The sequence below is a fragment of the Monomorium pharaonis genome, chromosome 7 (genome assembly GCF_013373865.1).
Source record: "Monomorium pharaonis isolate MP-MQ-018 chromosome 7, ASM1337386v2, whole genome shotgun sequence".
Taxonomy (NCBI): Eukaryota; Metazoa; Arthropoda; class Insecta; order Hymenoptera; family Formicidae; genus Monomorium; species Monomorium pharaonis.
In genome coordinates, this window is record NC_050473.1 from 9,671,834 (window position 1) to 9,689,071 (window position 17,238).

Consider the following 17,238-nt stretch of genomic DNA (forward strand, 5'->3'; position numbering starts at 1 on the left):
ACAGATAGAGAGAGAGAGAGAGAGAGAGAGAGAGAGAAACACAGGGGATTTAAAAGTTTGCCAATATTTCGCGAGAAATGCTCACACGCGAGAGCGGTAGATAATCTCGACGATCATCTCGGCGCGACAGCTCGAAAGTTCTGGCCGTTTCGGGAGAACGTAGTGCGTACTCTGCTAGTTTATAGCAGCCCTGTGGTCGTCGGGTTCCGAGTGGTCAGAGGACGGTGCAGTACCCGCTGGTGCAGCGGCGTTATCCATTTGCATCGTAACTAGTCGCGGCAGCAGCAGCAGCAGCAGCGGCGGCACCAGTAACGACGGCCGTTGTTGACGATGTTATGTTGTTGCTGTTGCTGCTGCGACCGTCCAGACGCCGCCGCGCCGACCGAGGCCCCAAAACCGACGACTGCATCTGCATCGTGTCGAAGGGAGAGAACGGGAGGATGAGCTAGTAAATTACACGTTGACTAGGGCTGACAGCCGCAATGCGTGGCACACACGGCCGTGCGAGCGCACGAACCTCCTGCGCGAGACGCCGGTGTGTTTATGCGGCCGGTGAGTCCGAGTGCTGTCAGAACGGCCTAGGGCTAAGCGCTCTCTCTCTCTCTCTCTCTTTCTCTCTCTCTCCCTCTCTCTATCCTATGAATTATAGACGAGCCGGCCTTAATAAAGACGAGGTGGATGCCCGAAATTCTCGCCCGGCGTTCCATCGGAACGCCACGGTTCCGTCGAATTACGAACCGACGCCCCCGCTGCGCGACGTACCGCGACGCACTTATTCGCGTTACGCTCTGCGCATAACTTGATCGAAACACCGACGGATATATTGTACTTTCTTTTTATGGAGTAATAGGATTATTTAAAGCTGTCAGAAAGTTTTTCCTTCTAAAAAATAAATTGCTGGGGGAGGGGACGACGTAAACTACGGAGTATTTAATGATCTCAATAAATCCTATTCTACCAACGATAATGTATATAATATATAATAATGTATAATAAGAATCGTGATTTCGCGAAGCCGGATATCTTTTCTCTTTGGGAATCGACGAGCTATCGCGTGAACGCGTGTCGCGCGGCTGTCGTTCTGGGCGTAATAAAAAAAAAAAGAAATAGTACCTAGAGCATATACGCGTGTCTTTTTTTTTTCGAGAGGATAGACGTATTTCACGATGTATATCGAGCGCCGAGGTCTGGGCCGTTCAGGCCCGTATACGCGCAAGTATCAGTGCCAAACACCGGTAGTTATGTATATCAGGGGTACTAAAACTGATGCAAATTTATTTCAAAATTCCAAGCCACCCTCGTAAAGTCGTTTTAAAACTATCCTCGTAAAACGATTTGAGACGCCCCCTCTCCGCGTCAACCGCCGTCGCGGACACGCGGACGCGCCGCAGCGAGACTTTACTTTTTAGTGGCGTACTCTCCGTAACCGCTCCTTAAGTAATTTCTGCCCTTAAGGTAACGATCGCGATCGCGGTGGCATGCCTCTCGATTACGCCGCGGAAAGTGTGCTTTATCGTACGAGCGCTCCGCATACCGGCATACGCTATTTTAGCATAACCGTAACCGATTAGTATTCATACGAGGTGTGAAGATAAACACGGGCCGATACGTTCAAGAGGAGGAAGACACGTACTCTCGCGCGCGGACGTAGCTCAAGAACACAATATCTCACGTTCACATCTCATCAACGATTAACAATTTTTCACAACACTCCCATTACGTTACGTATCGGACGTAATAGGACGTTCCGAGGGGAAAGAAAGAAAGAATATCGATTCTCCCTGGCAATAATAATCGTAGGCTTGACCGAGGATATTCCGGAAAGAAGAGTGTGCTCTTGCTCCACGAGGTGAGATAGGCCGAACAAGCATGCCGGAGGGGAACGAAAATTTAAGGGCCGTCGTATATTATCGCGACGAAGGGGTTGTCTGAGGTTAACTGCCAGAGCATCGTAAGAGGGAGGATCGGAGGTGGTGTCGCGGAGGGTGCGCCATGAATATGCCGCCATTAGTCACACGCCGAACCGCGCCGTAGAAAGAGAAGTAGGTGACACGAATTTCCCGGAATTGCGCGCGCCCTATTGGTATCCCGGAGGGCTAGGCAACGCGAACAATTCCCCGTGAATGCGCATTTATTCCGAATCCGGCACCAACGGCGGAATCGGCGGCGGCACACCTAAAAGCCCGGTAAAACTTTCGTCGACAAGAAATTCGTCGCGTCGTTTTCTCCCCCCCTTTCCTCCTCCTCCTCCTCCTCCTCCTCCTCCTCCTCTTCCTCCCGCGCCTGCTCCTCCTCCTCTGCTATGAACTCGACAGCCCCCCCCCCCCCGTTACTGACGGCGTCAAGCCACCCTGTCGAAACATTCGGGGCTCGCGGCGGCGCTCGTGTCACCGACAGACCTCATCGTTACATCTCAAAAGGCAGCAATGAAACGGTTAACTAAATTGCTACACGCTCCAGCTGTCATTCGCAGGGCCCGCTGCCACTCCGTCCTTCTATTCGGCTGTGCGCGGATACGCGAACGATCCGTCGCTTTTAGCTACGAATCCATCTCTGGACGCGAAAGCCGACGCGGAAGGAAGAGCACGATGGAATTTTGTAAAGGCGCGCCATTACGCGCTGGTTTATTTATGAAAAAGTCTTTGTTAAATTAAATTTAAATGGCAAGGTGAAATGTACATACAGGAACACTTTGAAAGCGTTTTAAGTGAGGTAATGAAAGGTACAAGAAGTATCTCGGCAAGTTATATTTGACGCCAGAAGACGGTATCTGGTGCTTCCGGTCTCGCGCCATGCGGCTCGCAATTTGTACCCCGAATGATATCGTCGACCTTCCCTCTAATTATTCGGAAGTTTGTCTCCGTCGGCTTGAGGCTCATGTTTATCGTCTTCTGAAGTCTGTTGGTATTGAACCACAATTCTTCCTCGCCGGCTCTATTCGCGATCACCTTAATGCCGCTCACGTACTGCAGAGTCTCCTCGTCTTGTGCTATTATCACGACGTTCTCCGGAGTAAATGGTTTCCCGATGTCCCAACAGGCAATGGCAGTTAATTGGACCAATTGGAAAAATATTACGCCTCTTCGGGAGGTCGCCTGTACGCCCGCTTGGCTCGCGCGTTTGTAATTTGATTGAAATATTGCTGGCTCCCTGAACTCGCTTTGGATCAACGAAAACGTATCCGTAAACTTCTGATGGTAGCTCGCGAGCGAGTTAAAATACAAATATCTGAAAGTGGTAAACATCGTGACAGATGGCGAACGACTGTTCCTCAATTAGCATACTTGTAGCAAAAGCTTCGGTCGTATTTATACTACGAAATTCTTCTAAATTCTTTTCGACGATGTAGAAACAGAAAAGCTACATAAATATAGAAAAACCTTTAAGCGGCCAAATTGATTTTTATCTTTTTATATTTTATTACGCTGAGCAAATAATAAGATTTTCGGATTCAACTTGTTGAGCTTTTATAGTTTTAAAAAAAACGACATCAGATAAATATAAATTTCGATTGAATTTCCTATACTCTGCATCGATGCAATAATAGTAATTAGCATTTTGTACCTGTGATTAAAGTATCCAAACGGCGACAGTGACATACCGAGCGTACCGTCAGTCAAATCGAACCACTCGCCGGCGATCGTAATATTCATGGCATCCTCATCCGGGCCAAACGCGTTGCCACGGGTGTTGTTTACTCGCCAGGAATGGTCGCGATATAAGTCATAAATCACCAGTCCATTTTGATCCACGTCCGCCACGTAGAGATAAGTATCGAGACACGTTTTTCCGACGTCGACGATTGGCGTAACTAATGCTGCCTTCCCGTACAGTACTTGATCATCCGGCACCACATATTTATGGATCAGCCGATCCGTAGCGAGATCGAAGATCAATATTTTCGTGGGGCAGACCGCTTTCATCGATACTCTGCCGGTATCGACCACCCATAAACGATTACACTCATCGATCTAAAGATTACGTACCAATCCATCAATCCTACGCTTATCGTTGCAAGATTTAACACCAAATTGATAGCGAAAAAATTTTGAACAGACGAAACGTACAGTGACGTGAGCGTCGCGCATTCAAAATTTTTTTTTTGTGCTACAATTTGGATCTAAATATTCCTGATATCAACTGTAAAATTACCGCCAATCTGTAGACAGATACGATGCTCTCGCAACTGAACGATATATGCCAGGACCAATTAGGATACGGTACGAGTAAAGGACCACCAGGACCGGGCACCTTAGTCACCAAGGACAAACTAATTGGCACACCAGCCAACCACTGTGGACTCGTCACGAACACGCGGCCCTGTCTGTCGATATCCACGTCTTGTGTGAAGGCATTGCCCAGGGTATAGTTTTTCCCCGTCAGATGTATATTTGGCCAAACCCAATCGAGATATTTCCATTGGTAAGCCACTTGGAGGTGCGACGGCTGGGACGGATGTACGAACCCGATGAATAGAACGAACACCCAAATCAATTCCATGATGCGAACGAAAAGGCTTATCGACGACCTAGCCCGCGACACTGATCGACTGACCGTTAATTCGTTTCGACGCGTTTTCAGCCGTCGGGGACCCTTTCGATCCTCAGGGTCTCGATCGTGTCCGCGACCACTCCGGGGGACCACTGTATCACGAAACGGAACATGCCTATTCCCGCAATAGTACAGATCGGTTCTTTCGACAGCGACTGACAGACCCCACCTTCGCCTACGTCACGATTCCCCTCCATATCGCGCCGATTTCGCTATTTATGGTGGCGGAGAGTGTGGTTCACCTTGAACTGGATATACTTCAGGTACACCATGTAACATGACTCGTTGAATAATCAGGAAGCTAGAAGAACCTCGAGAGAGCAGAGCTTGCTTCTTCCTGCTGCAACTTACTATGTAACCATATAAGTAAGCGTCTCCTTCAAAAAATGAGACCTTCTCTCATGCAAATTATGAATAACTTTACAAGACCGATGAAAATCTGCGATATCTCACATTTGAGAATATTTTTTTACTTGAAAAATCTATAGATTTTTAAATTCTATATTTTCGAATATACGTCATATGATTGTAATTATAAAATGTTATAATTATTGTAATATAATCTGTATATTGTAAAAAATATATAAGTAATAAAAATATAATAGAAGAGATTATATTTTTTTTTGCGAACGATAATAAAATACACGTAATTTCAAAAATGTACGCAATAATGTACGGTTGGTATACTACTGTTATTGTCTGAAAATCGTTTGAAAAGCTGTGAAAATTTATGGTTGCGGCAATGAGTCTAAAAAGAGACGTAAATACGTCCATTAAGTAAGCAGAATTTCCAATGAATGATGTTAACAGCCTGAGGTTAGGCCGCGCAATATTTTATGGGCACGCGAGATTTACTATATACGTTACGTATCTATTTAAACATGTTCTGTATACTGATTGTTACGCAAATCGGCGGTATCAAGTTCTGCACATCAATATGAAATACAGAATGTGGTTGAGCGCACACATTAGCCACCGCGTGATCGGAAACTAGAGCAAGTGTTCGCAAACAGTGCACGTCTACCTGATATAGAACCAGGAACCTTTGTTGCATTTCCTCGAACGCGTTGCGAAAGCTATTACGAGCGTGTCTATGTAATGAGATTTTCTGTAAATTTCATATCCGAAGTTTACGTGTGCGAGAGAGACAATACGTCGAAACTTTCACGTCACCGTCAACCAGATGTTGCCCGTTTCATGGACTTATAATTGACACGCGCGTTTTGTGTACTGCGAATGTCACATATTCTTTTTTTATTACCAGTTAATTCTTCCTTTAATTTAATACGCCCTTGCCCACTTGAATATGCATGCTCAATACGTAAAGTATGTTAGTCACCGTTGTTATTATCGATCGATCGTCCTGTGCTACCTTGTGCAAGTAGATCTCCTTTGCATATTCATAGAGATCGTAGAAAACGCGGTGTTAACTGCGATTCCGCATACCGGCTACACGCAGCGCCTCAGCTTCTCTCGCGCTAAGTTTACAACGATTAATACCAATTAAAATGCAATAAACTGATTGTAGAGGCGTATAAACAGAGTAGCCAGTGTCACGGCATGGGGCTGATGTAACGCGATGGCATTATATCACGCGGGACGACCACGCGCGTTAAGAATGTAATAAGGAGTTGCGCTCGCGCGAGTTGAGCAAAACTATTCTCCAACAGCTGTTATAGCGCGATCACGCAACAGCACAGTCGGCCGTAAGCCCCTGTACGCTTTTCATCGCGCCCAAACTTCTTTTTTTCTACGTCGGCTTTTGGGTTTGAATTGCATTACGCGTTGCGCCGTATCCGGGGGGGGGGGGAGAAACTACACTCGCTCGCGCGCCCGGCAGAAGTGAAAACCATAAATCACCTAGCTAGTCACGATTAAGCCAAACGGGAAGACAAATGGGTGGCTAATTTCAATTTTAATGCGAAGCCCAGAAGGTATCTGTTCCGTCGTGAGTTATAGCTCCACTCTTCGGGCGCGAACCGCTTTAAGGCTTATTAATAAGGAATAGTTTATCGTTTTGATTAATCACGGCCCCGTGCGCCCTCCTCCCCGCGACGCGATGATAACCGTCGAATTGCGGTGCCGTGGTCGCGGTATATTTGCCGGATTTCCGATTGGACGCATCAGTTGAAGCGCGAATACACAGTAAAACTTGTGCACATGAAATCGAATGAAATTGCCTCGAGCATGAAAGCGAGAAGGGGGAAACGGGAAAGTGCAAGAGAACGGGCAGCACGAACGCGCACTCTCCGTCTCCCTCTATCCGACTGCGGCAAATCTATTCGAGCGAATTAGATCGCCTAATAGCAATATTCCGGAGTGAGAAGCGCGAGCTCATAAGCGAGTGTTTCTTTTTTTTTTTTTTTTTTTTTTTTTACTTTCAGCGTCGGTAATCATAACGTTCTAGTTGATTTTGCGCGCGAAATGAGAGCACGGACGTCATTGAAGTTGTGCATTACCTGGAGCCTAAGTGGAATTTAAGGAAAAATGTAGCGTACGTATATGGGAAAGGCTCGTTAATGAAAGTTCCAGGTCGAATGAATATTTAGAACAGTGGCGCAGAAAGATGAAGGATTCGCGTGTGTGGAAACGTAACAGCGTGCGAGATTTCGAAGATTCAGCTCTGTTCCCGGGGTCGATGAGGGGGGAACAACAACATGTAACGATTACGCTATCGCGTTCGTTATACCTGACGGGTCGAACTTCGAAACTGCCATTCCCCTGCCAGAAGCTCGCGTCGTGCGATTTTATATCGACGAGGTAAGGAGGGAAAGTCCCGCAAGATGCGTCTCTCTTTCTACGGCTGAAACAGTTCTTCTTCTTCTTCTTCTTCTTAAACTGAGTTTGGTAAACCCTCGTACAAGTCGAAGTTCTGACCGTGCGGGTGGCGTCGAAGGGACGTAAAGGCGGAGGCGCCGTAAAAGTTGGACGAAGTCAATTTTGCAGTTGAAGTTGGTAATGCGATTTGTGCCGGAATAAATAGTTTGAGAGGAGAGCACACAGTACGCGCGCCGGGGCCCCTCTCGATCTCGCCCCCCCGCCCCACCCCTTTCTCTCACGTCTACGCCTGTCGCGGTTGTCTCTCTGGCGGCTAACCCGCCGACCAATCCACTCGAGTTTGGTGTCACGGGCACGTCTGTTGGATTCACCGGACGTGACGTCGTTCTTATCGGGGAACGGGAGTTCACTACTTAAATCAAAACAGCAAACGAAAGACTTAACGGAATGAAAAACGCTGATGCCGGAATCGTGAGGAGGAGCGCCGATTGAGCGCGAACCGACGGCAAACGTTTGCCAGTTAGAAAAAGTATAACAAAGTTCGAGGAGCGAGCGAAAGGTATAAACAGCCCGGCTCATTACTCGGACATGGGAATGAGATTAACGTCGATTACAGTTTCCGGATGAAACGAGGCGGCGAGAGATCGAGAAGCGCTTTCCGCGGGGCGGAGATTGAATTACGATGTTTTGTTTGTCCATTTTCGACGGAGCGGCGATTTCGCGCCGTTTCCGTTTTCTTCCTTGGTTCCTTGAGCCGCGCGAAATTAATGACACTCTTCTCGACTCGTTACGTTACACGCAAGCGGCAAATTGCCGCGGGTCCGAGAAACATAATCCGCGAAAACGCAATAATAAGCCGGCTGCCTCGGTGAAAAACGGGCGTTCTCCTTCGTGCCCTCCCTCGTTTCCCGGACGCTGGACCTCGTCGCGGTCCCTCCCGGGGGAAGGGGGAGGCCGGTGCACCGCTATTCGGGCCGTAATCCGGGAGATGAAAACTTACGCTAATTAAATCGTTAATAGCGGCGAGCGCATGCACGTAACGGCCGCGGCGGTTACTTAATCCCGAGAAAATGAAACATTCGCGGTGTCCACGCGCGCGTCCGCGGCACACGTGCGCCGCCGCTGAGATACGTACTGTCGCATACGTACGTACGGTACGCAAAACGGCACATTTCTCCACCCTGTCCTCCCCGTTTTCCCTCCCCGTCCCTCCGAGTTTCGAAGAGACGCATATTTAATCTCTCTTTCGTTCGCCGCATCCGCCTCGACGCGGGGCCTCATTATATTCCGCGCGCATCCGTTTTGTCGTACGATCCACCGACGCTAATTTCTCCCCCGGCGTACCCGTGTCTTCCCCCCTCCCCCCCCCCGTCCCCGGCATCCTTAATGCGATCGTCAATAGCGATAAAAATGCGAGAAGTCGTCGAGTCCACGCTCGTTCTCTCTCTCTCTCTCTCTCTCTCTCTCTCTCTCTCTCTCTCTCTCTCTCTCTCTCTCTCGCGGGGACTACCAACGACTGTCTGTAATTTGGTGGCCGATCTGCCACGTTCTCGTGTCTCTCATCCCTTTTCCCGCAGCAGACGCGCGCTTTCGCGAGGCGTGTCGGAAAAATAGCGTCGGGGGGGCCGCGAATTTGAATAACGCAATTCACCGAATCGAGTTCCGAAAGGCGGCGCATTAGAATGCCACAGCTGGGTCGGTTTTGGCTCCCCCTCGATTTCGGGGGCTCGTTGTTGCTTGTCGTCGAATAGTCCGGTTCCACTCGACTTTCTATCTCTCTCTCTCTCTCTCTTTCTCGTTGCCTGTACGCAGCACAACCCGAGCGCGTTTCTGCCAAATAATAATAACACCCTACCTAGTTTTCGTAGAAGTTTTTAGCCCACTCTCGTTCGCGAGTCTCGCTGTCTCGCGCGCATCGTCAATGAGGACCGGCCGGCGAGGGAGGGTTGACGATTGAACGCGTTGACAATACCACATTTTCCGCACATTCATCGAGTTCCATCAGTGTCGTCTACGACGATGGCACACATAGGGGTATTTGCAGCCTCTATTGAAAATCGTTACGCGTCCGAGACTCGCGGCGAGCCGAGAGAATTCGCAGCTTCGCGGCGCGAGCGCGAGTCAAATGTAGAACTTGAAACAGCCGGCCGGAATAAAATATAGGCGGATAGGATAGGCGGAGGGACGATAAGGGGAAGTTTTCCCCGGCACGTAGAGGGGCGTGCGATATGAATTGCAGCGCGGGAGGTAAAAGCCGAGTAATAATGAGTCGCGGCACGGACTCGGGCGTTTATGTGCCGAAGATTACAATTAACTGCCTCCGATAGCCGGGTACGTTATGCGCGTGCAAATTATATTTCACGTTTCAACGATCGCTCGATCGTGCGTCGTGCCGCTCGCCGTCGTCGTCGTCGTCATTGTCGAGCCTCCTCGTTCGTCGTCGTCGTCGTCGTCGTCGTCGTCGTAGTCGTCGCGACTTCGAGCACCCATCGAATAATTTATTTTCACGGACTACTTATCGGACCGTGAACTCGCAGATAGAGGACCGTTTTTGCAGGACCGATTACCCTCTGATCGGTATTATACGGTCGCTGAATCCCTAAACCCGATTTTCCCTCCCGCTTTCCAAACCGCCGCGTTCCCGTTCGATCGTGGCTTAAGTAAACTCATGAGAATAAATAGAGCCGAAGTTGTTAGGACAATCGGGGAAAGGGATTAGAGCCGTTTAGTCCAGCCCCATTCCCCGCTCCTCGACCTCCCCGGTCGTCCAACCCCCCCTCCCTCTGAACGGATGCTCCTAATACGGCACTTTAATTATCGGGAGTGCTAGGCTGCGCATGGGCCGCAATTTACTTTTTCGAAGAGAAACGGAAATCCTACCGGCGGGGACTCCTACCCGCAATTTTTCTTCCGAACCGCCAGACGACGCTTAGCTCATGTTAGTCAAGTAGGATTACCGTAGCGTCACCTGAATCTTGTAGTGTTTTGTTGCGTGCGAAGAACTGCATCTTATCGTCAGGCTTGGTGGGTACCTATGCTAGATTTAACTCGCCCTCCTCTAAGCGTCAGCTTTTCCCTCTCCCCCCCCTTTCCGTCCCGGGATACCCTCCGTCCTCGTGGACCGACGTCTCGCTAACAAGAACCTGAAAAGATCTCCCGAGTAAGATCGAGGGTGATTTATCACCGTAACCCATGGTCTCGCGTATTTTTCTGAGCTTTCCTACACCGGCGCACTTCTGTTCTTTCTTTGCGTCGTATTCTCGTACGTCGTGGCGTGCGCATTGTACAGAAGCACCGACCGACCGACCGACCGATCGACCGTCGTCGTGATATTCGCTCGAATTGAATCCACGATTCGAAAGATATATCGGATTGACAAGCGCGTGGCCGCATGCCGAACGCATATCGTAAATTGCCGCTCCTTGTCTCGACTTGCGGACATCGAGTCCGGCGAGTTTACGATTACGCTACCGCGTCACGGTATATACCAGCGTCACGCGTTGGACGTGTCCTTTGATTCGCAATGGGCAAACGAGCCGCTCCAATTTCGCATACTCGATCAATCACTCGGAATGCTCGGCAGGGCACGGCCGTATAATCACCTTCGCCTGATTGTATTTTCCGCGACACTCACGACGTATCTCTCCTTTTGCCCGTGTCGTACACGATTTAATTCGTTTCGCGTTTCGTTCCAACGCGACTCGCGGTAAACAGGTTTGAATTTATTCGGTGGAAAAGTATAAGGCACGCGCACATTTACAGACACGCTCATTTTTCCTTGGCCTACCGTGAACCGTCGATTTGCAACGTCCAACGCGAAACGTAAAGCTCGCCGAGCTCGCTGTGAAATACTCCCGCCGTAGGTAAAAGGGATTCGTTTCAATCGTCCTTAATCGAGCAAGTTGGTGTACAACTGTTTGTTCTCGTTCTCACCACCACGGTCCAGACTGTTCCCATATGTGACCCACTGAAGAACACAATGGTCGCTGCTCTTTCCCTCGGCTGTCTGGCTGTCAGCAGAGTCGCTGCCGGCTGTGTAAATACGATACGCCGCTCGCTTTTCGTGCTTTCAAGCGCGGTTCAAAAAAAAAGGGGAAAGTAGGAGACGTATAGGTGAGAAGGAAAGGCCGGCCGATCGTCGGCGCTTCGCCGCTTGCTCGAAATTGCTCGGCTCGGTTTTCAATTTGCAGTTTGTATGATATCTCGGCCACCAATGACGAGAGGAGTCGACGAAAAATAATACTTCACATTGGCACGTTTCGCGACCCGCAGTCACGTCACCAATCGGCGAAAAAAAGAGAGAGAGAGAGAGAGAGGGGGGGGGGAAGAAAAACGATCTTCATACAACAAGGATCGAGCGGGAAATCAATGTAAGTAAAAAATAAAAGGTGAGAATACGCGCCTCGTATTTATAACTCTAATCTACACCTGAGTAGAAAGTCAATTACGCTCTGTTAGCGTAACAGATTGCGACGGGGCAGAAATATAACATAGAAACTCTCCGACAGTGGAAAGTTCGAGCAATTAGGTGCAGAAAGGCAAACACCTCCTAGCTGGCGAATTTTTCCAGCCGCGTGGGAGACCCGATATAATTTGCAAGTTTCGTGGATTAGGGAGGCGCGAGTTCTCTTGCGCCTGGACATCTCGTTGGCGCGATCATCGATTTAAAGTTCGTTACGGGAGAGGCGACGATCGATAATGAGTTCCGGAGGTAACTTATAGTTCGGAGGCTAGAATCGGATGGGATGGAGAAAAAGCGAGGGGTGGCTTGATTGCTAGGCGGATCGCAGTCGGTGATTTGAGGCAATCTACCGGGTTCTTGTTACTCCGGACGACGAGTAATAACCGTAATGGGAATCGGTCTTCGGAGGTAACTATTCTTTCCTTCGAACCTCTCCTTCGATCTTATTGTCAAATCCGCCTGGGAGAGCCTGGATACTTAAATCAGTCATTTCGCGCGCGTGACTTGTAAGAAGACGTGCAAGACGGGTAACTTAGATTAGCGATTCGCCGATTAAACTTGGTCTGCGCCGCGCGATTTTGATTCCGTGCGGATAAAGCTTGACGCCGTGAAGCGCGTCCGTGTCGTTCGCATAAGTAATAACTTTCCGCTCCTCCGTGAAAATTAATTAAATATCTCGCTCAATTACTCGCTGACGTAAAGATTAATGTTACAAAGCGGCGAGAAAGAAACAGAGAGAGAGAGAGAGAGAGAGAGAGAGAGAGGCAGGGTAATTAATAGTAACGATCTTCAAATCTTTCGCGCAGTTTGTATTAAATACGTAAATATTAACATAAACATCACGGCAAATTCAGCTCTCCCGGCATGAAATCTCCAACGGAGTAGTTAGTCGTTATAGTCGTGAGCCTCTGACTCAGCTAGAAACTGTTTCCAATATAATTCGTGTCTCTCCGAAACGACAGCGCAGCGAGAGCCCCTTTACTTTGCCCGGGGCCGGTATTTTCATAATGCCAAGCGACATCGTTTGCGCGGATCCCGCCGAGAATACGACAAGCATTTGTATTGTTAAGGGCGTCCCGGAGACGTTCCAGACCTCTTTACCGTAAAACGGAAATGGATGAAAAGGTCTAACTTGACTGCGACGGCCCTTGCCTCATCTTCAAAAAATCCTTTTCCATTAAGTTTTTACGGCGTTATATATCCGCGACCCCTCTCGGAATCAGATAATAATGTCGCACGGCGTTACGCGATACCTTTTTCTTTCTTCAAAAAGAAAAAGAAAATCTTGATATCAAGTGTCTGTGTGAAACGCTTAACTCGAAACACCGCACGAATGAGCGATCTAATATGCGAAATGCGCGACAGTTACTCCCGACAAGTCGTCATTCGACTGTCGACGAGGCTTAAATTCATATATTCGATATTCCGTATCCATTACGAGGCGTCCAATGTAAACGACGAGAATCGAAGAGGAGAGAAATGCGATGTGAGAGAAATGCCTGTTGATAAACAACGGTCTTCTATTCATGGATTCGCAAGTCGAGCGGCAGAGGAGGTGAGAGCTCGAGTCGCGGCGCGGGCTGACTCTAAACAGAGCAATCAATCTTGGCTTAATGAACTCTTAATTATTTCGAGGACACGCCAGAGCGGGGAGGGAAACTGCCCGTATAATGGAGGCGCAAAGTACGCGCGGCCGACTGTATGCAAGCGCGGCGAAAGGATGGCGGCCCAGAGGGGATGACGGGGGCGACTTCGTGGGTCCGGGGGTGCTATTAGATAAATATAGGGAGAAACAGCGCCAACAGCCGGGGAAGTAACGAAAATGAAAATAAAGGGGCACTCCGCACAACTGTGGCTCTCCCGACCCCGTGTGCAGCGGGGCGACTCCGAGGAAACCGAGATACGCTTCCGACGCGCGCGGCGAGCAAAACTACCCTTCTAAAAAGCAGACAGAGCGAAGCGAGCGAGTGGGGGCGAGAAAGCGACGCGGAAGGTCTTGTTCACTTAGATTCCTTTAATCACGCTTCAATCTTAAGAGGTACGTTGACAACGAACGCATACGTTTTTTATTCGCCTCCCTAAAATGTATTTTTAATTTATACGCGATTGCATAAATTTTACCGTGTGTATTTTTTTTTACTTTTGATTTTCATTTTGTTTCTCATTAACTAGATGACCAAGTAGGGTCGTATAATCCCGCTTTCATCTAGGAAGTATTACTTCATTAACTTTGTTTACAGCCTAGGAGAGAGAATGACGTAATTTCGGGCGGGCGCCGGTCTCGTTCCCCTCAAGTATGAGAAAGAAAAATTAAAAAACATTGCGGGTCGGGTCACGAACGGCTTATAATATACACCGTGGAAATTACGCGGGCAGCCCGACGACGTAACTTCGAAAATTACGCGAGTAGGGTACGAAAAGTTTGCGCGATCTAACTACTACGAAGTCAGTCCACGGTGCGGCCCTTATTCACCGCCCTCGTGGGACTTGGCCACGGCACCGGTTATTACACGGAGGGTTGGTCTCGGCTTGCCAAACGTGCCGGCAAAAAAGTCCCATTTAATACGACGAAATTCACTGTGACGCACCCTGTACACATCGTGAGCCGCTTAATAATGTATTTCGAGTGTCGCGCATCGCTCTTTATTAAAGCTCGACCGGCACGTGCAACAAGGATTTTTCATATTTATAGTCAAATGAGACACGCTCGAAACAGAGATTGATATCTTGAGACGCGAATAGTTCAATGATTAATTTTTAAATAAGAAAACTGATTCTTATACAAATTAATATATATCTTACAACTAAAACACAAAACGCAATATGAACCAATTTCGTTCTTAAAAAAAAAAAAGATAAGAACGCAAGAGATAAATCGAGTTTTGCAATGAAGAACGGATGGCATTATGTAAAAACACATTTTTATTGAAGCAAAAACGCAAATAGAATGTAACATAAGAAAAGATAGTATTCTTACTCGATCTGTTATATTTCTTCCACTATATTATTCTATGACACTATATATTAAATATTTGTAAAGTAAAAGAAATATAAATTACAGTTTGATTTTATATAAAGTATTTTATAATTTACAATTTTAATAATAATAAAAAGAACTATATTGCTACGAAAAATTTATTGTTTAAGTGTATAAATGAAGTAGCCTTAATCTGAAATTTATGATTAACAAGAATTTGTAATACGGAATTGTATTGTCTTTATATTATTAAATTTGTTCAAGTTAATTTTTTATATAAAACATTTTATGACATGAGGAAACGTTAAAAATATAAATATAAAAATATGAAATCATATCTTAACTTTTCTTTACGCGCAATCTTTTATATGTATATTGATCAAAGATACATTACTTTTTCCAATTTATGAGAAATGCAATTTCAATCTCAACCGGTTACTATGAAATTCTGGTCGTCTGAGTAGGTTTTTAATGCAGTTTTTAAGTCGCGAGCATAAAGGGGCGCTTATTCAGTAAGCGGGAAATATCCGAACGACTGATATGCTGCGCTGTAAAAACGCGACATAAAGAATTTCGATGTTCACGGGAGGCCACGGAATACCGCAATGATAAGGTAGTGCCCGCGGAATATTCGCATGCCAATAATTCTGCTTCAATACTGCCGGCCGCCGATATTGACGTTTTCACGAAAGGCTAAACCGCGTGATCGATATATTACGATTAGGTGTCACGATACGCGGCGCCTTCCGAGCGTGAAAGCCGAAACGGCAGGTCTGATCATAAAGCTGACGGGCTAGTTTAAAGGCAGCGGATATTTATCATCGTACGGTGGGAAAAACGGGTAAGGCGGTTTGCGTAATATGTGAACTAGACTACGTGTGTAGCACGGGCCGCAAGTAGTCGGACACTTCTTTCGACACACCATCGAAGAAGAAAGCGAAAGTGTTGCACGGAGCGGCAACGCGCACACCTGAAGGTGAAATATGCACAGTGGGAGATAAACCGAAGACGCGTAGAGCGGATATCGCGCTTTCAGGCCGAGTAGTCAGCTAAATAGCAAATAGCCCAGGTCGCAGATGCATTCCTTCCGAAGTCATTTTGCAAATGCTGTCCTCTTTTTTTTTTTTTTATCAACGTACAAAACTGAAGTGAGATGAGTCGGAAAAAAGAGACAGGGATGGGGAGGGGGTAGCAACTTTCGTCGTAGTCGATTCCGACCCTTTCCAGAGGAGGGTTTACGTCGCTCGCTGTGGCAAACGACTTTGCCTTCCCTAACGAGGACATACGGTGAGGCTCGATAAGGTGGATGACGTTCGACTTGGCGAAAACAGGGCTTCGAAGGGATCAGAAAAGAGATCCGAACGGAGGCGATGCCGCTCGCGCGGAGAAAAAATATTGACGATCGTTTTCGTTCCTTGATGCTGACCCAAATTTCACCTCGAGCTTTCCGCATCGTTGACGCAGCGACGTTCGTCGACTTCGACTTCGACCGATCTTCTCCGTGTCTTCCCTTTAAACGTCCTCACCGTGGCTCTCTCGCCACGGTATTCGCGTGCTGATTTCGCTACCGATAAAACTGAATATTCCAGCCAGACCGTGATTTCTGAATTTAGCGGCGACGCGATTATGCTAACGCTCTTTATTGCCAGGTGCCGTAAAACTTGGACGTTCCCGAGATCGGGAATTCATAATGCCGGAGCACATCGACTGGGAACAATGAGCACCTCTCGTGTGGAAAGTGGCAGTGGAATTTAAGTTCCTTTAATGTATGAGAAACGTGTAGAAAGCTGTATTCGCTCTTGAACCTCTGTTGGAATTTCGTAATAATTTTAAGAGAAATAAGAGGAAGTACATGTTTCGGTTAAAGTAGCTCTTGGTGTTAATCACTTTATGTCGGTTATTAAATATATTTTCCAGTTTCATAAATTCTGTGCTGATATGATTTGTTAAAATGTAATCGTGTAAACTGAAACTAGAAATAATATCTTAAATTGATACGTCAGATTTAATAACGATGGTATATGAGCACCTTAAAAAAGTTTATTTCAAAAATATTATCTTATACAGAGTTTTTTAGAGAGTTAATTTTAGAATTTCAGATGAAAACTTTACAGTTACATTTCAGTTTCTATTTGATCAACGTTCAAATTTAGAGAAAAACAACGAAAATTGTAAATAAGCAAAAATCAACGTTCTTGCAACGTTCATTAATCTACCAGTAAACAAGATTAACGCCGGGACAGCTTAATGTTTCAAACGGACTAGTTTTTTACCGCAAACGTTTGAATAAAACAATTCCATATTCATCTCTGTATTTTTATCTACGTTGAACAAAATGTTTACCTCAGCAAGCGAACGTTCATCAGAAAGCCGGTCTCGTTGTCTGACGGACACCAAGGCCTGCTAGCCGATAACGAAATTATCTTAATCCAACTCGATCGATTGACAGTTAGTCGATTGCGCGGCAATG

The 17,238-nt window shown here is 47.1% G+C and overlaps 2 protein-coding genes across 18 annotated transcripts in view; both read right to left on the reverse strand.

The window, feature by feature from the left end:
- LOC105835899 (CUGBP Elav-like family member 4) overlaps positions 1 to 17,238 on the reverse strand; it is a 569,131-nt gene that overhangs the window by 428,626 nt on the left and 123,267 nt on the right. The window lies entirely within an intron of this gene.
- LOC105836930 (protein yellow) lies at positions 1,032 to 5,060 on the reverse strand. The gene is made up of 3 exons (XM_012681320.3): positions 4,153 to 5,060; positions 3,565 to 3,971; positions 1,032 to 3,228 (listed from the first exon to the last, which is right to left on the reverse strand). Exons 1-3 carry the CDS (start codon positions 4,498 to 4,500, stop codon positions 2,745 to 2,747), a joined length of 1,239 nt encoding a protein of 412 aa, XP_012536774.1. The 5' UTR covers positions 4,501 to 5,060; the 3' UTR covers positions 1,032 to 2,744.

What these genes read in the sequence shown, in the direction of transcription:
- LOC105836930 (XM_012681320.3), bottom strand. Translation starts at nt 4,500, where the DNA reads ATGGAATTGATTTGGGTGTTCGTTCTATTCATCGGGTTCGTACATCCG. An exon ending in TATCTGTCTACAGATTGGCG is followed by an intron (nt 3,972 to 4,152) that starts GTAATTTTACAG and finishes CGTAATCTTTAG; the next exon opens with ATCGATGAGTGTAATCGTTT. An exon ending in TTTGGATACTTTAATCACAG is followed by an intron (nt 3,229 to 3,564) that starts GTACAAAATGCT and finishes TACCACTTTCAG; the next exon opens with ATATTTGTATTTTAACTCGC.